The sequence below is a fragment of the Chelmon rostratus genome, chromosome 12, assembly GCF_017976325.1.
Source record: "Chelmon rostratus isolate fCheRos1 chromosome 12, fCheRos1.pri, whole genome shotgun sequence".
NCBI lineage: Eukaryota > Metazoa > Chordata > Actinopteri > Chaetodontiformes > Chaetodontidae > Chelmon > Chelmon rostratus.
In genome coordinates, this window is record NC_055669.1 from 4,259,144 (window position 1) to 4,274,591 (window position 15,448).

A 15,448-nucleotide genomic window follows, 5' to 3' on the forward strand; every position below is an offset into this window, starting at 1 on the left:
ATCGTTTCAGCTCTGCAGCAGATATGGTAACTGCGAAGATCATTCTCCTCTTGATCTCATTGTTCTAACTCACAGGGAGAGACAGAGATGAAAGAAAACTAATCATCCTCTGCTTGTGGAGCCCCTCGAGGCCCCTTAGAGAGTCCTGATGGACCCGAGACTCCAGTTTGGAAACAACTGGGCTACATTACAAAGTACTTATCTTTGTTGGACACATTTACAAGAGAGGGGCAGAGCTTGGTTGGCTTCATTTAAGGAAAGACTCTGTTATATTGCTACAAAACTGTGATCCATGTCCTACCACCTGCAATTTAATTAAAAAAATCCATTGAGAAACTTAGCCATCCTTCTAAAGGCAGCTTTATTTTTATACACTTTATATACAAATGTACATATATATAGAGAGAGAAAGTTGATCTTATTTCGTATTTCTTTTTATTGTCTTCTTTTTCTTTTATATGTTTATTCTTGCTATTGTTACTGCATGGAATTTCCTGGATTGGGAACAATAAAGTTGTTCTGGACTGGGTTTATTTTATAGATAATTAGTGTGTTATTTCCTCCTCCTGCCACTAGATGGTGCCTTTTCTTTTGGGGTTGGGCTTGTCATGTGACACTTATAGGAAGTCACCTTGAATCTTTGTTTCATTTAGACCAGTATTGGCATAGTAGTGTGAGCAGCAACAACATCCTAATCCATCCTGTGTTGAAATCGCTTATAGAAGCATTGTCTGTGAGTATTTTTGAAATATATCGTTAGTATAAATATATAATGTGTATATTTCTGTGGATTTGTGTAATTTCATTAAAGTAAGAGCTATTGATCATTTGACATGCTATTTCACATATCCAGCTAGTTACTGTGGTAGCTTTCTAGGCTAGTTGTAAACCATATGTTGTGTATCAGATATTTTAGTAATTACATATTTTATGCTGATTGTGTATTTTATTTTCTTTCTTCATTTTAGTTTTACACCTAATTGCATGCTGTCAGTTTGAATAAATCCACCAAATTTGACCAGCGTGTGATGGGAGTCATCTGTCTGTCTAGTTGAAGAAGGGGGACTCTTTAATGAGGGCAGAACAAAAGTTATGTCTTATCTTGTCTTGTCTTAGCATAAATGCCTAGATTATATGATAATTATCTAGATGTGTATGTCATTGCTGCAAACAATGCATCTTGTGTGGCGTTAGAGTGGGATTTGTCCAGAGACGACATCCGTAAGAGACAAAGTGGGCAGTCCAATGATAGTTTTCCAGCTTGTTTAAAGCAGCAGCCACTGATGCAACTTGTGCAATGATGTTATTAGAGGATTTAACGGATTATGGTTAGCTCAGGATGTGGCTAACATGTATTTTTATCTCCATTAGACCTTAAAAGCTAATGAGAGCAGCCATTTTTGCTCGCACTCTGTGGAAAGTTATGCAGAGAAAAGCCCACCGGCACTTATTTTCCTTACTGGTAATCAGATATTAGAATCAGTAAGGTCACTGGGGTGCAATTAGAAAGACAGGCGAGTCACTGTTTCTCTCCACGGTGTTTACTGTGTCAATTTATCATCTTCAGCTCTTCCTTTTCCATGCAGGCTTCCTCTTCCATGTGATGCAAAATAACTAGTTACCAGCACATAGTGTCTAATTATAATTATGGTCTAATTGCGCATCACATGAATTTGATATGGATTGTCAGTCTTTTAAGTCATCACATTGTTTTTTCATGTACTCCATCACAACTGATCAGACTTTGGAAAATGTGCATGAAATGTTTCTCATTAGCTTTTCCATTGCTGCACCGAAAATGTTTTGTATTGCATATTGTGAGTCACAAGCTAGTTCAGTTTCAACAAGGAGAAGAACAAGAGGGAACACAAAAAGCTATAAATATGATCTGAATTGAAAAGAAAAACAACATTTAAAGGTTTCTTTAAAAAAGGAAGTGAACAGAATTTGACGCCCCTCTGAAGCCAAAGCTTTAAATAGGGCTGTTTTTAGTTTTAGTCTTGTGGAAAAAGTAGTCATTTCATTCTGCTTGGCAGTGTTTCCTAGTAGCCTATGTTGTCAGGCCCCCGCTGGCCTTGTTTCACTGCCACTGTCATTGTTTTCATACAAATTAAGAGGAAGTGTGCCAGTGTTCTTCAGGAATTCTTTGAGTAGGATGTGTTGGCTGAAATGTCCAAGTGCTTTTTTTTTGCAGCAATCAAATAAAAGCAAAAACATTCCATAAATTTAGAAATTCATTTGCAAAGTACAAACAAAAAGAGGGCGGCCATGAATCTCAGAGAGCGAGGAGAAGACATGAGAGGCAGCACGCGTTTCTGACTCAACAGCAAACTGTTACAAAGTCCTGTCTTGATCATATCTGAAATGAAGACTCTCCTTGCTTTTAGAACTTAATTCTGTGATGAGTGAATTCATTCAGCATCCCAACTGACAGAACAATCTGTTGTACTTGTTTCTTAGCAACTGAGGACAGCTTTGTATCGAACGGCAAACGGCTCCTACAGGAAACAGGAGCGTGCATCAACGTGTCATTTGAAGAAAGGGGCGCAAAGACTTCTGACAGACTGCACAGCAGCAGCTTCAACATTCAATCTGGCTCAGATTTAACCGTTTCCTACAAATTATGCATAAAACATTTTGAAGTAAATGTAATGCTGCCTGGAACATGTTCTCTAATGACATAATGAGGAAATTTCATTTGTTTTCCTCTTACCTTACAAAAGAAAATCCAAACACAGTGACTACAACATTATGAGGCTTTTTAATGGCTGTATTTAGACACTCACAGCACTAGGCACATTGTGGTACATGCATGTGCCACTTCATTCACTTACATACATATATGCGTATGCAACATAATCAAGGTGGCGATTGTCACCAAAATGTTAAGATTTAGTGGTGGACAAACCTAATTACAAGGGGACAGGGTTCTTCAGATTCAACAGTGATTTTTTTCAAAAAATCCTCCAACTTAGATAATCAAACAGGTTTTTTTTTGGCACTGACGGAAAGAAGAGTATTGTCTGATCTGATGGTACCATCATTCAGGCGACATTATTTGTCAGTGCCTTCCAACAACTATACAACCACTAAAAAAGGATTCACATGAGCTGAATAGTCTATGGTTAAGATTAGGCAACTGTTTGGTTAAGGCAAGGGTTACGCTTAACAGAAACCACCATTGATGGGATGCGAAGAGTAGTCTATAGAGACATTATACCCACCTGTCCCACCCAACCTCTTCAACAAGAGGAATTCACGAACTGAGCCAGATTCTACAAATACTGTGGTTATGAGCTCTATTTGGGGTAAGTGTTATTGTCCCGTTAGAATAATGAGGATTATGGATATACTATTTGATCACTAACACTCACGTCTTCATTAAATGTCTGTTTGTTTGTTTTGTCTAAATGTTCTTTCATACACAACACAGAACTTTTCTGTTCTCCTGTTTCCTTCTATGGTCCACTACAGGATCAACGATATAATGGAGCTGAGGCCCAACTTTTAAAATTTACGACAATGTGGTCACTGATCATTTCCCTGCAAGACTATTTCCATGCCTGATTTCCTCCAAAATGGAGTAACAGGTTGCTAGAACCCCTTACATTTCTAGAGACACTGTATTGAGGACATGACCTCACTGTTGTCAATGGACAGAGTGGGACTATCTCAACTGTGCAGGAACGGTACAGGGAAGAGTCGGCTGAAAGAGAAATTATGAATTCTACTCAGGATTCCTGTGGTGCATATCAAAGTGAAGATGGCCTGTCAACATGGCAGGGGTTTGAACCCGAAAGTACTGCTGAGTAAGAATAGCATGCTGGGATATTTGAACCAGATGATTTAGATGCTTCTCACGCACCTCACAAGTCCTACGTTTCCACCCCTTCTAATGCATTTTTGCATTTCTGTATATTTATTTTCAGTTTATTGTAGAGGGACTGTTTTGACTGTATGACTATTGACCTCATTAACCGTGAGTGGTTGAAATATTTGGTAAACAGGTTGCGCCATTTATGTGCCATCATATTTTTGCCATAACTTTGCCAATTCCATGCAATTTGGTGGATAGCCATCCTAAATTCTTTATAAACTCTGGTAAGTAATGGGGAAAGAAATTTTACTACTTCAATACTCTTATATTTTTGTGATAATTTGGGGGAACTGTGTTGCAGTTTTTCTGCTGAAGCTGAAACACCCTCTCCCAAACCCAGCAACTTTCGTGCAGTCCCTTAGTATGACTGAGAAGCTGTGGCGAAGCAAGAATGTGACACCAATGACACAATGATGTCACCTGCTAAGTGCAAGCTGATCCTAAGCATCTAAAATTGTCTCAGCTGTGACTGTACATAAACACAAACAATCACAAACACTGTGAGGAGACTTCGGACTGGCTACTCTTTGGGAATGGTGTTTAGTGTGTAGAAAGCTTTGTATTTTTTTTTTTATGCTTCATATTGTATATAGTAGATGCTCACAATGAAAAATACTGTATTGTAGGTTTTTAGGTTACCTATTCACACTAAGCAGCTGTTCTTGTACTCTCTTTTCCCTCAATAATGTTCATCTGATCAAATCTCATAAACAATACAACATACGAAAACAGCCAGGACTTAATTTCAGTCTTCAGAAAAGCAGACTCAGGAATATCAACAAACCACCCTCATACGATTGTATGTCAATAAATCAGGTTCTGCTGTTATGAAGAAAGATTTGTAATTCTGCTGTCTGCCTGCTAGAGCCAACCTAGGGAGAGGCGGGCGTGGCAGGGAACACAGCACATCACGAACTACTAGGGCACCAACCCTGTGACTGTGAATGCCGCCGCTGTGCTGGCAGAGGAACTGTGCTGTTTTTGTTGCTTGCTTTAAGGTAAGTAGGCCTAACATAGAAACACTGCCTCCATCAGCCACTAGCACCCACATATTCACTCTACAGGACCATGAAGCGAGACGTGCTAAGGTCAGCGAACCTGGGGAAGGACGCTGGTCCCGATGGAGTACCCGGGGAAGTGCTAAAAGCATGTGGTCTTAATGACTACAGACAGATCATGCTCACATCAGTAGTCATGAAGTGTTTTAAGAGACTGGTCTCACAGCACATCAAAGCCATCCTTCCCCTCACCTTCAACCTACATCAGTTTGCTTGCAGAGCAAATAGTTCCACAGATGACCATCAGCGTAGCTCTTTACGCCGCGCTGAGCCACTGGAATCCCAGGGAGCTATGTGAGGGTGCTCCTCATAGACTTTAGCTCTGCATGCAATACAATCAGTCCAGACATATTTTGAGTATGGACAAAACTGTGTGACTTAAGCCTTACCCCTTCCCACCAATGTCTGGATAGAGGACTTCCTATAGCTTAACTTGGCCCCCAGCTGTGGTGCATGTCAAAGTGTCTACTTTTAAATAAATCCAATGAAAAAGTAAATTATAATTTAAAAAGTTTCTCAAACAAAGGAAATATACACCTATGCACAGCACAAGACAGAGCGAAGCCAACGGTGCAGAATGCCCATGGTGAATAAAAGAAAATGCCATGCAGGCGCAGGCATAATTCATTTAGACAGAAGCTTTGCATTTTGGAAGCTGGCCAGGAGGATGGAAGGACAGTTCGGAACACTGGAAGTGTGGGAACTCTTGGAGGGAATTGGGAGTGATGACAGCTCCTCAGATCCAGAGATTGACCCTGATGAGGAACGCTGTCATTTTGAGCGACAGCTTGACCCAGATGAAGATGAACTGGATGAGTAAGTGTAAACACTTGGAGTGTACGTGGAGATTTTCAGGTTGTTTGTCGCCATATTAACACCTTCATTTGAGATGTGAAGATACCATAAGCGTTAGTTGCTATCTTTATATCCCGCTATGAATTAGGCTAGTGAACAGACCCAGTAAAATTACTCAAAGAAACTGTTTTGCTGAATGCTAAAGACACGTGTGGCTGATTTGAACACTGAACCTAATCTTTACCTTTGTATAAACCTGTGGTAAAGTAACCCTACTTTTTAACAGGTTCATTTACCAATTATTTTTTAAAAAGGTGAAATCATTAAATGCATACTGCTTAGATATCATTGCAGCTGAATCTGTGCTGAATGCAAAAAAAGTCATGCGACTTTGAAAATACTGCTCGTATTTGTTGAAACTAACAACAGTATAAGAGCATGCCAAAATCATCAGAGTGTCTGAAAATACACTCAGACTCCAGAGTGTTAAGAAGGCACAGCAGCGACTGCATTTCCTGAGAGTACTCGGGGAAGACAGGCTGGAAGAAAAGCTGCTGGTGGCCTTCAATCGCTCGTACTGTATCAGCAGCAGACAAGAGTCATCTCCAGAGGGTCAGCACCACTGTACAGAAAACCATCCGTTGCCCTTCGATCTTCCTGAAGGACATTTCCGGCTCCTACTGCCTCTGCAGAGCCCAAAACATTTTAAAGGACTCTTCTCATCCTCCACACCACCTCTTTGACCTGTTGCCCTCTGGCAGCTGCTACATGACCATTCAAGCATGGACCATGACACTTAAAGGGCCAGTGTGTAGGATTTAGTGGCAACTAGCAGTGATGTTCAGCTCACCCTGCCCTTCCGAGCCTGAGTGCGTCTAACTGTGGCTAAAAACACGAAAAAGTCCTCTCCAAAGCCACTGTTTGGCCTGTCAAAAATGGCGGTGCAACAAGAGTGTGGGAGAGTCCATATAGTATGTACAGTAATTCTAAGGTGGTGAAAACAACAATTCTTACTTTCAGGTGATTATACATTAATGAAAGCATACTTTTAATTATTATATTCGATATGTGATCAATGGATCACTCTAAATAAGAAGTAACAGCGCTGCCCTGGTAGCTCGCCTGGTATAGCATGCGCCCAATGTACTAAGGCATGGGGGCTCCAGCCACATATCGTCCCCTCCTCCATACTGTCACCTTACTCTCTCAATAAAGACAAGAGTCAAAAAACTACAACACAACAGCAGGATCGAGAACATAGCTTTCTTAAGTAGCACTTTACTGCTCTCCATTGGCCACTGGCTTCATAAAAACACCTCGTTCTGACTCACATGTGACTGAGCTAGCCAATCAGAGGGTAGAAGGACTTATACTGACCTAAAAATGAGGAAACCACAGAGACAGATTCATCATTGAAATTGTTTTAAAGATGCAGATGTAAACATAACTAATAATAATAATTAACAAAACCTCACAGATATACACAGGATCTTAACAACATAAGCTAAAGTAAAATACTAACCAGGAAATAAACACTTCAAAACAGCCTCCCATCTGAAAGGCAGTAAGACCACCACCTGTAACTCGAGTGAGCAACACAGAGCTTAAAAGCTGTCAAATGGCCCACTGGCCATGTCTCTTTTAGGCTCCTGGCCCTGATGAGATGATTGGAAACAGCTGCAAACAATCAGTCACTGCTGCTGCAAGGTTGGCGAGGGGGGGGGTATGCAGGCAGGCAGGCAGGTAGAGGTCCAGGTAAATAACAACATTCATACTAGGGCGGTAAATTAAACAAATACACATATTCTGATGTAAAATTACATTGTATTTTTTTTTACTTATTATTTTAGAACCTTTGTTTTCGGCTGTGGATGTTGGTACTTCTTTGTGTCTTTTTAGCGCACTGATCAGGAGAAGCACAAATGTCATCATACTCTGATGACAATGAAGGCTTTCTATTCTATTCTCAAACACTGTACCAATACTGCAGCTGTTGATTTGGAGCTTATTTGGATTCACTGAGCAGTAGAGGGGGAAAAAAACAGCAAAGAGAACATGAGGCGACCTCCTGAACCCGATGACTCACACATTGCCTTTGGAGAAAGAAGCCATTACAATGCTAAAGCAGGGGAAATTCAAGACACAAATGGTCCATGTTATTGCTATCTCGTACAGTATACGAACTGTCTTACTGAGTGAACTGCATTTAGTTTTCCTGCTGCACAGGGCCGAAGAAAGAATACAAAAAAAGCAATTGCCAAAAACTAGAGAAAGAGAGAGGAACACATTTTCAGGAGGAGTTTGCTATGCCGCCTTCTCAGTGATTCCTGAGAAGTGTCCCACAGTCATATGACAATCTGTCCCACTTACATCCTTTCACCATAGACTTCCCCTTCATCTGTAAGTGATGTTGTGGAAGGTGGAAAAGAAGGAAAGACAGCAGAGTTTGTATTTGTGAAAGAAAAACATCTCAAGTTGGAGAGCGAATAGACGACAGAGGCATTGTTCCATAACTAACTGCTGAAGTACTCATTGTATAAGTACTCTGACAGCACTGGGAAGCTCCTTCAGTGACAGGCTGCTTCACCCACAGCGTGTGAAGGAGAGATGCTGCAGCTCCTTCCTTCCTGCTGCTGTCAGACTTACAATCAGCACTGCTCCCAGTGACCACACACACCCAAACTAACAGTGCTAAACTGCAATAATGTAAACTCAACCACTGCCTTGTTTTACTTTACTTACTTTTTACTGATGCTTTTTACCATGATACTAACGCCTTTGCTACTGTAACACTGCAGATTTCCCACTGTGGGATTAATAAAGGATCATCTTAACTTGAGAGTGCCTTTGTATGAGCCATTTGAAACTTCCTGCTGTCTAAGTGACCAAAGAGGCCGGCGCCAGCTGAGAGTAGAAGTGACTGTGTAACTGCGAACCAGGCCATCACATATCTTCACATGCTCAGCCGACTTTTCCTGAGTAAGATTGAACATAAAGCAGCCAGCAAGCGAGAAAGAGGGAGAGAGCAAAGTCAGAGCCTGCATGATTCACTTCAGAATGCTCCATACGCAAATGTACGCTTTTTGAAACCGAGTCACGGTCAAAGACGAAAAGAACGCCTCAGATAATTAGAACACATAATTTTTAAGCATGTCTGAATTTCTGACAGTACAGATGGCCATGGCCAGCCGAGAGAGCTCATCTTAAAAGGGCTCGTGGAGGTAGGGAATGAGGGAGGGGAAGGATATGAATATATATAAAAACACATATTTCTAGTCCAAATTGAGGAAATGGGAATTCAAATTGCAGCCTCAGCGGATGCAGTGTATATCTATCATATTTGGTATTAAATCTGGAGTAATGATAATGGTGACAGTGGCCGACATGAGCTCTGGACCTGGCTCAGGATTGCACTGCATTATTTATAGACCACACAGCTAGCAGTCAGAGGACACGCAGAGAAACCTCCCGTCTTAGCACACATTGTCCTCTCCGGCAGGGACTATATTTGGTCCATAAGGGACATTTAAGGTTCTGATCCATGACTGACAGAACATAAAATGATAGACAGTACCTCAGCAGTTAAGTTAGAGCATTTTGTTTCCTCTGCTGTAAATGTCTGTATTGCAAGTGGAGATCAGAAAGGTTATGTGTGTGAATGAAAGATAAAAAGAAGCCTAGTGAATCAATAATATCCAGACTGTTTTGAACTCTTTTCCTCCTTGTGATTATGTGGATGCAGAAATATCATTTCTTTTTAGCCTTATAAAGTGAAAATCTTTCCTTTTCTGCCTTTCGCTCGCACTAACCTGACGACGGAGCTTTTCAAAAGAGCTCTACAGAGTTGGTGTTTTAGCCTTGTCAGGGGCTGTGTGTCAGTGCAGTTAAGTAGACAGCTTTCTATCGCTTCTAACCCCCTTCATGATCACTCATTTCTAAATGTCAATGCAGTCGATCGCACAGTGCAGCTGTTACTGAAGTCAAAAATGATTTCTTTCTTTTCGTCCCTTCACTGGGATGTTTGTACAGACATCATTCTGCACAGAGAAGCTCAGAGTCTGTTTTCACATTCACCGGCTGAAGGGGCAAAGTTCCTCTGTGCTCAGCTTCAATCAGGAGCATGTCTATGTTCCCAGGAGCCTAGGTTCCCAAGGTATTATGTTCCCAGGGTCCTGAGTTCCCAAAGCACTATGTTCCTGGGGAGCTATGTTCCAAGGTTCACTATTCTGTTAACACACATTAATCCTCCTATTGTGTTCAGGTCAAATCCCAACCCTTTCCCTGGGATCATGCAAAAGACTCAGTTTAAAATGTGAACCTACCAGCATGATCAAAACTAGCCTGCAAGCCAACCGTGGTCCAATGTGCAACTATCTGGAAACACACACATTACAATATGAAAAAATGAAATAGTGAACTGTCAGTTAAGCCGCATTAAAACACAGTGCAGGTGATCAGAGTGAGCAGGAGAGGGCAGAATGAATGTTTAACCAGCAGAGACATCTGTCTCGATGCTGACCAGATGTTAGCTGTGACGCTCGGTTTTGTTGTTTGTCAACCGAAATAGGACAAAGAAAAAGATATTTAGCTGCTTTCCTTTGTTCAGGAATGAGTGTGTGTGAGTGAGTCTTTGTGTGTGTGTGTGTGTGTGTGTGTATTTGGAGATCTGTATGGAAATGACCTAAAAGTGCTAGCATGGATGAATGTCATTCCCACTCGTACACAGTTTGTTACAAATTAGGCAGCTTAGTGTGGTTGTAGTTTTAGTAGTGCACAAAAACCACAACACAACACTACTAAAAAGTTTATTTCTTGTTCATTAATCGTTGCCTCATGATAATTAATATTATCAGTAATCCTAGTTTATTATAAATATAAAATTATATCTCATATATAAATTATATCTCATATATAAAATATCTAAACATTTTATAACAAATAGGTACTCAGGGCCCTAAGTATCAGAATATGGCGTTAGGTATTAGTTGACGATGAAGATGCGTCTCCCAGGACCTGGTTGAGCCTCTGATTGGCTGCCTCCATCCACAGGTCGGCAGCTTGCTTCAGGTCAAATGTCTCTGTGGTCATCCGCCCTTCATGTGAATGATTAATTCCCTCCTATTCACTTCAATAAGGACAAATCCTCAGCATAGGAAGATGTGGGACGTGTGTGTTTATGAAATGCTGGGAGAAAAACATTACACAGAGCTCATCTCTGTTTAGCTTGTTTTTTCAGCAAGTGGGTGACTGGACTCTTCAGCTTGACTAGCTTGTTTGTTAGCAATAGCTTGTGTTCCCTACTCTTTTTGTTTTTATCAAGTAATGGATGGTTGAAGATCTCTCAGTCCCCAAAAAACACATCAGTTTTGTCTGCTAGATTTGAATTCATGCAATTAATTCATTCATACTTTGACCCAGGAGACCGTGGTGTCTTCTGAGAAACCAAAAGTTAATTTAATGCTTTTAGCTTATGTACGAAAGTTAACGTATATAATATATAATATACTCAACTTATGCCACATATGCATTATATAACCTTGGTACAAACCCTGATCTTTTTCTAAACCTAACCAAGGACTTTTGTTGCCTAAGCATAACCAAACTACAACCTTTTCACAATGTTAACCGTGTGTTTATCATTGTTACATGATGACAAAGGTCCAGCATGTAGGAGTCACTGGCAAACAACCTGTTCATTAATCTATAATCACCTGAAAGACATTGCAGCATTGCAACTGTGATTCCACCCTTTGAATGCAGCAGTCCTTCAGAAGTTGACATTTAAGTGAAATTTGAAAAATGGAAAGATTTTTGTCTGTTTTATGAGTTTGGAGTTATGAACTGTCAGACATCAGCACATCTTTAAATGAAATCGTCTGAGATAAATGACAGCTGAATGTATGGACAGTCATGTTTCTATGACTATAATAAATTTTAGTCGAATACCAGTTTTTCATATTACAAGTTGTAATACTTGCTCATAAAATGCTCTTTCAACTATCAGCTCTGCAACACATTTCCCTGATCCTGCTGGGCTCATAACTCTGAACAGAAAGAATCAGCAAAAAGTCGGGCGACTGCAGACAGAATCACTGCCTACACCAGTGTCATCACTCTATTCTGTGGCTGTCGCTCATAATTAACAACAGCTCCTTTTTTTATCTATTCACAGATTACACTGAAAGTATTTATAGCTCTGACTTTAATGTCCTAGAAAAATACATTTACCATTCCCTCTGATCCCTGCTTAGTCACTCTTTAAAGATTCCAACACATTTTCTATCGTTAAATTAGCATGGACCTCATAAATCACAGCAACAGTACGATCTTACTGTAAAGTCAAATTACACCAGAGATGAAGATACAAAATCAGTCAAGCACATTCAGCTTGATTAGCTAATGAAATTTCCAGTCCTATGAGTAGGCATTTCAGAAGAAACACTGAATGTTAAAACGAAACGAAAAAAAACACCAAAATCACGACGAATGTAAACCATGAACATGGGTACTGATAGTACTCCCAGCGATCTAGCATCTTTGTATTGGGAAATTTTGCCGCACTTTCTCTGCCATTCTTGTGTGACAAGCTTGCTATAGCCTTAGCAATGTATCTGCCTAGCCCGGACCATGGCGCAGGATACCAGTCAGAGTTAAGAGTACTGAGAGGTGCCCTAACCCTGTGAGAAATTGACGAGGCTGGTGACTAGCATGCAGAGGCCAAAAACCCACTGGATCTGATGGTGACTAGCATGCAGAGGCTAGTAACCCACTGGATCGGATGGTGACTAGCATACAGAGGCTAGTAACCCATTGGATCAGCTGGTGACTAGCACAAAGAGGCTAGTAACACATTGGATCAGCTCGTGACTAGTGTGCTGAGGCTAGCAAGCCACTGGCTCGGCTCATGACTAGCATATTGAGGCTAGCTAGATTAGCTAATAATTTGGCCGGTCATTTTCTCATTTTTTCATTTTATTGGTAGATTTAATGCAGTGATTAGTGCCACCTACTCAACATTCTATCAATTCTGTCTATTTCTTAGCTTGATTAGCTTCTCAGTACTCTTAATTTTGTCTTTCATTGGCCGGATGAAATGATTGGACATGTTCAGTATAGTCCTGCAACAGCCACAGAAAACAGTTTTGTTTTCTTTTTGTTGTCAGAGCATTCGATGTCTGCCAGAATGCAAAGAGAATTTGAAGACGTATAACAAAACAATGCTTCTAAAACAAATCTTCTACCCCAGCCAGGTTTCAAGTTTCCCTTCCTCCTTTCCGTTCTCCTTCAGCCTAGAAAACAAAGAACCATCACTGGAGAAAGGAATGGAGATCTTGCTGTCCCGCAATTCTTTGATCCAGCCTTACACAAATCCTAATACTGCTGCTCGAATTAGATTTCTACCCGTCCAGCAAATTTCAGCACAGAATATCTTTTCTCTGCATGCTCTCATAGTTTGTACAGAGAGGCTTGATTTATTTCCACTATCAGTTCCCCACTATTGAAAAAATGACAAAAAGATCTTTATGTATTTACAAAGGCAAAGAAATATCATCACATTGACCTTTCGTGTTTGTTACTGTGCATGCATATCATTGTATTGTCACTGATACCCCTCTTATTCCAGTTGAGCACTGTGTGCTAATGTGTTTCATATATTCCTGTCATTGATATTTGTTTTAATATTTCAAGTCAATACTTGGCTGCTCAACATAAAATAGTCAAACTGAAATAACTGCGCCTTCACGTGTGCTTGATATTGACTTTGTTCTTGACGTTCCTGACAAATAAAGATCTGTTGCCCTGATCAGTAATATCACATGATATGCATGGAAGAAAGAAAAATGCTAAATGTAATAAAAATGTATTGCAACATTTGGTAAAACTGCAGCACACAACTCATGGTGTCACAATAAATTGAATCCTTTAAGACATTCCATTGCTAATTTAGATAAGACCTGTCTCGGTATACTGTGACTTCTAGTTTTAGTTAAGACTGGAATATCTCGACAATTATCAGATAAAAACGCCATGAAATTTGGTTCAGACATGGATGGTTTCAAGATGATGAAATATTTCACAGGATAACTGAAACTTTGACATGCTGGGCATTAAGGTTCAACATGTCCTGGACAGAACTGGCACAGAATTTGCTGCAGGCATTCGTGGTTTCCAGATCATGCATCTTAATGACTGATTTTTCCTCTAGCGCCACCGTGAGGTTCACGTTTGGGGTTTCGAATGAAATTTCCCTAGTTTAGCCTCACACTGCCAAGAGCACGACTGTGATCTCTTTGTCTTTATTCTTTTTAACGGCTTGTATGCTTTGTTGTTTTCACCTCATAGTTGTAGTTGTGCATGTGCAAGGTTAGCTACTGCAGCTGCTAGTGTTTTAGCTTTACTCATCCATGTGACACCCCTGCAAGAGGCTGAATGCACTGACAGCTAGAGATGGGACTTTTCTTGCCTGAGTGTATCCTTAAGACAGCACGCCCTCCTCACACTTGGTGCTGTTTGAGGACAGTATTTACAGTACGGTGCCTTGAAGTAGGCTCTGGGTAAAAGGCTTAATTGAGGTCATGAAATTCTCATGAGTGCAGTAAACACCACAGATTACATTACAAATGATTGTAACGTGATTCAATGCAGCATGCGAGAGGACACTGATACGTGATTCTATTTGAGGAGGTACTGTATGGAGTAAACCCTCCTAGACAGATATGAGTTTACATTATAATACACCACTAGAAAAACAACATACAAAAACTACAGATATTCAATTTAAAGCCTATGTTATGAACTGGGGGCATGGAGTTAGAGAGGTGTGGACATTCAAACAAAACATGCTATTGGTTGCATTATGGGAAATGTAGAATCCAGTGTTTTTAAAGCTTCACCGATACAAAGAACTAAAACTCTTTTTTAATATGTCTGTTGATCTCCCCCCTCGACTTTTTTAAAGCACACTAAGAAATCACAGGAGCGCCCCTGAGGTCGAAAGGCAAAAAGGCTGGGTCCCTTCCACCTGTTTAAATCCTGCTACACACACTTTCTTTCTGCTTTCTTCTCTCCAACACACACACACACAGGTGCAGACCTCTCACCTGTAAATCTTGTATCTGGTAGAAAATCCCTGCTGGAACCTCTCTCTGAACTCTGTGTACTCAGGACATCTGTGGAAAGGTCCCTTCTCTGATAGCAGCCAGTCCAGCTGCCCCCCGCTCTGCCTCGTGCTGAAGCCCCACGGCGAAGAGTTGGAAGGGGACGAGGAGGAGGCCGACGACGAGGACGAAGACGAGGGTGACGACAGGGAACCATGGAGTGCCTTCCCACCGTGTCCCCCACCGCCCACTTGTTCAGCTCGGGTGGGCCACGGCAGCCATAGCAACACCCACGGCAACCATAGGAACATCAAGGAGGACGCCGACCATCTAGCAAGGCAGGAGGAGCCATGGGAGCACCTCTCTCTTCTCATTGGCCAATGAGTCGCCATGGTCCCGGTGGTGATGTACTAGGGCACCTAGGACCGGCATTTCTTCTGACAGTCACCTCCCACTGGCCTGGACAACGAGACACAGAAACATTTGGCTGTCATTTCATGATTTCTCTTCATTCATGGTTTTGCTGTTTTTGATAGACAGTTCTGTTCACAGATTGTGATTATAGTCCAGAATTATAAAGGCAGCATAATGTCCCCCAAAGTGTTATTTATCAAGTTAAC

The 15,448-nt window shown here is 41.0% G+C and overlaps 1 protein-coding gene across 1 annotated transcript in view; it reads right to left on the bottom strand.

Annotated features, from left to right (window-relative positions):
* The window catches only part of brinp2 (bone morphogenetic protein/retinoic acid inducible neural-specific 2), a 120,035-nt gene extending 104,815 nt beyond the window's left edge, over positions 1 to 15,220 (bottom strand). Inside the window, exon 1 of the mRNA XM_041949501.1 lies at positions 14,832 to 15,220. Coding sequence (XP_041805435.1) covers positions 14,832 to 15,220 — 389 coding nt within the window. The remainder of the gene's footprint in view (positions 1 to 14,831) is intronic.
* Between the last annotated feature and the right edge of the window lie 228 nt (positions 15,221 to 15,448).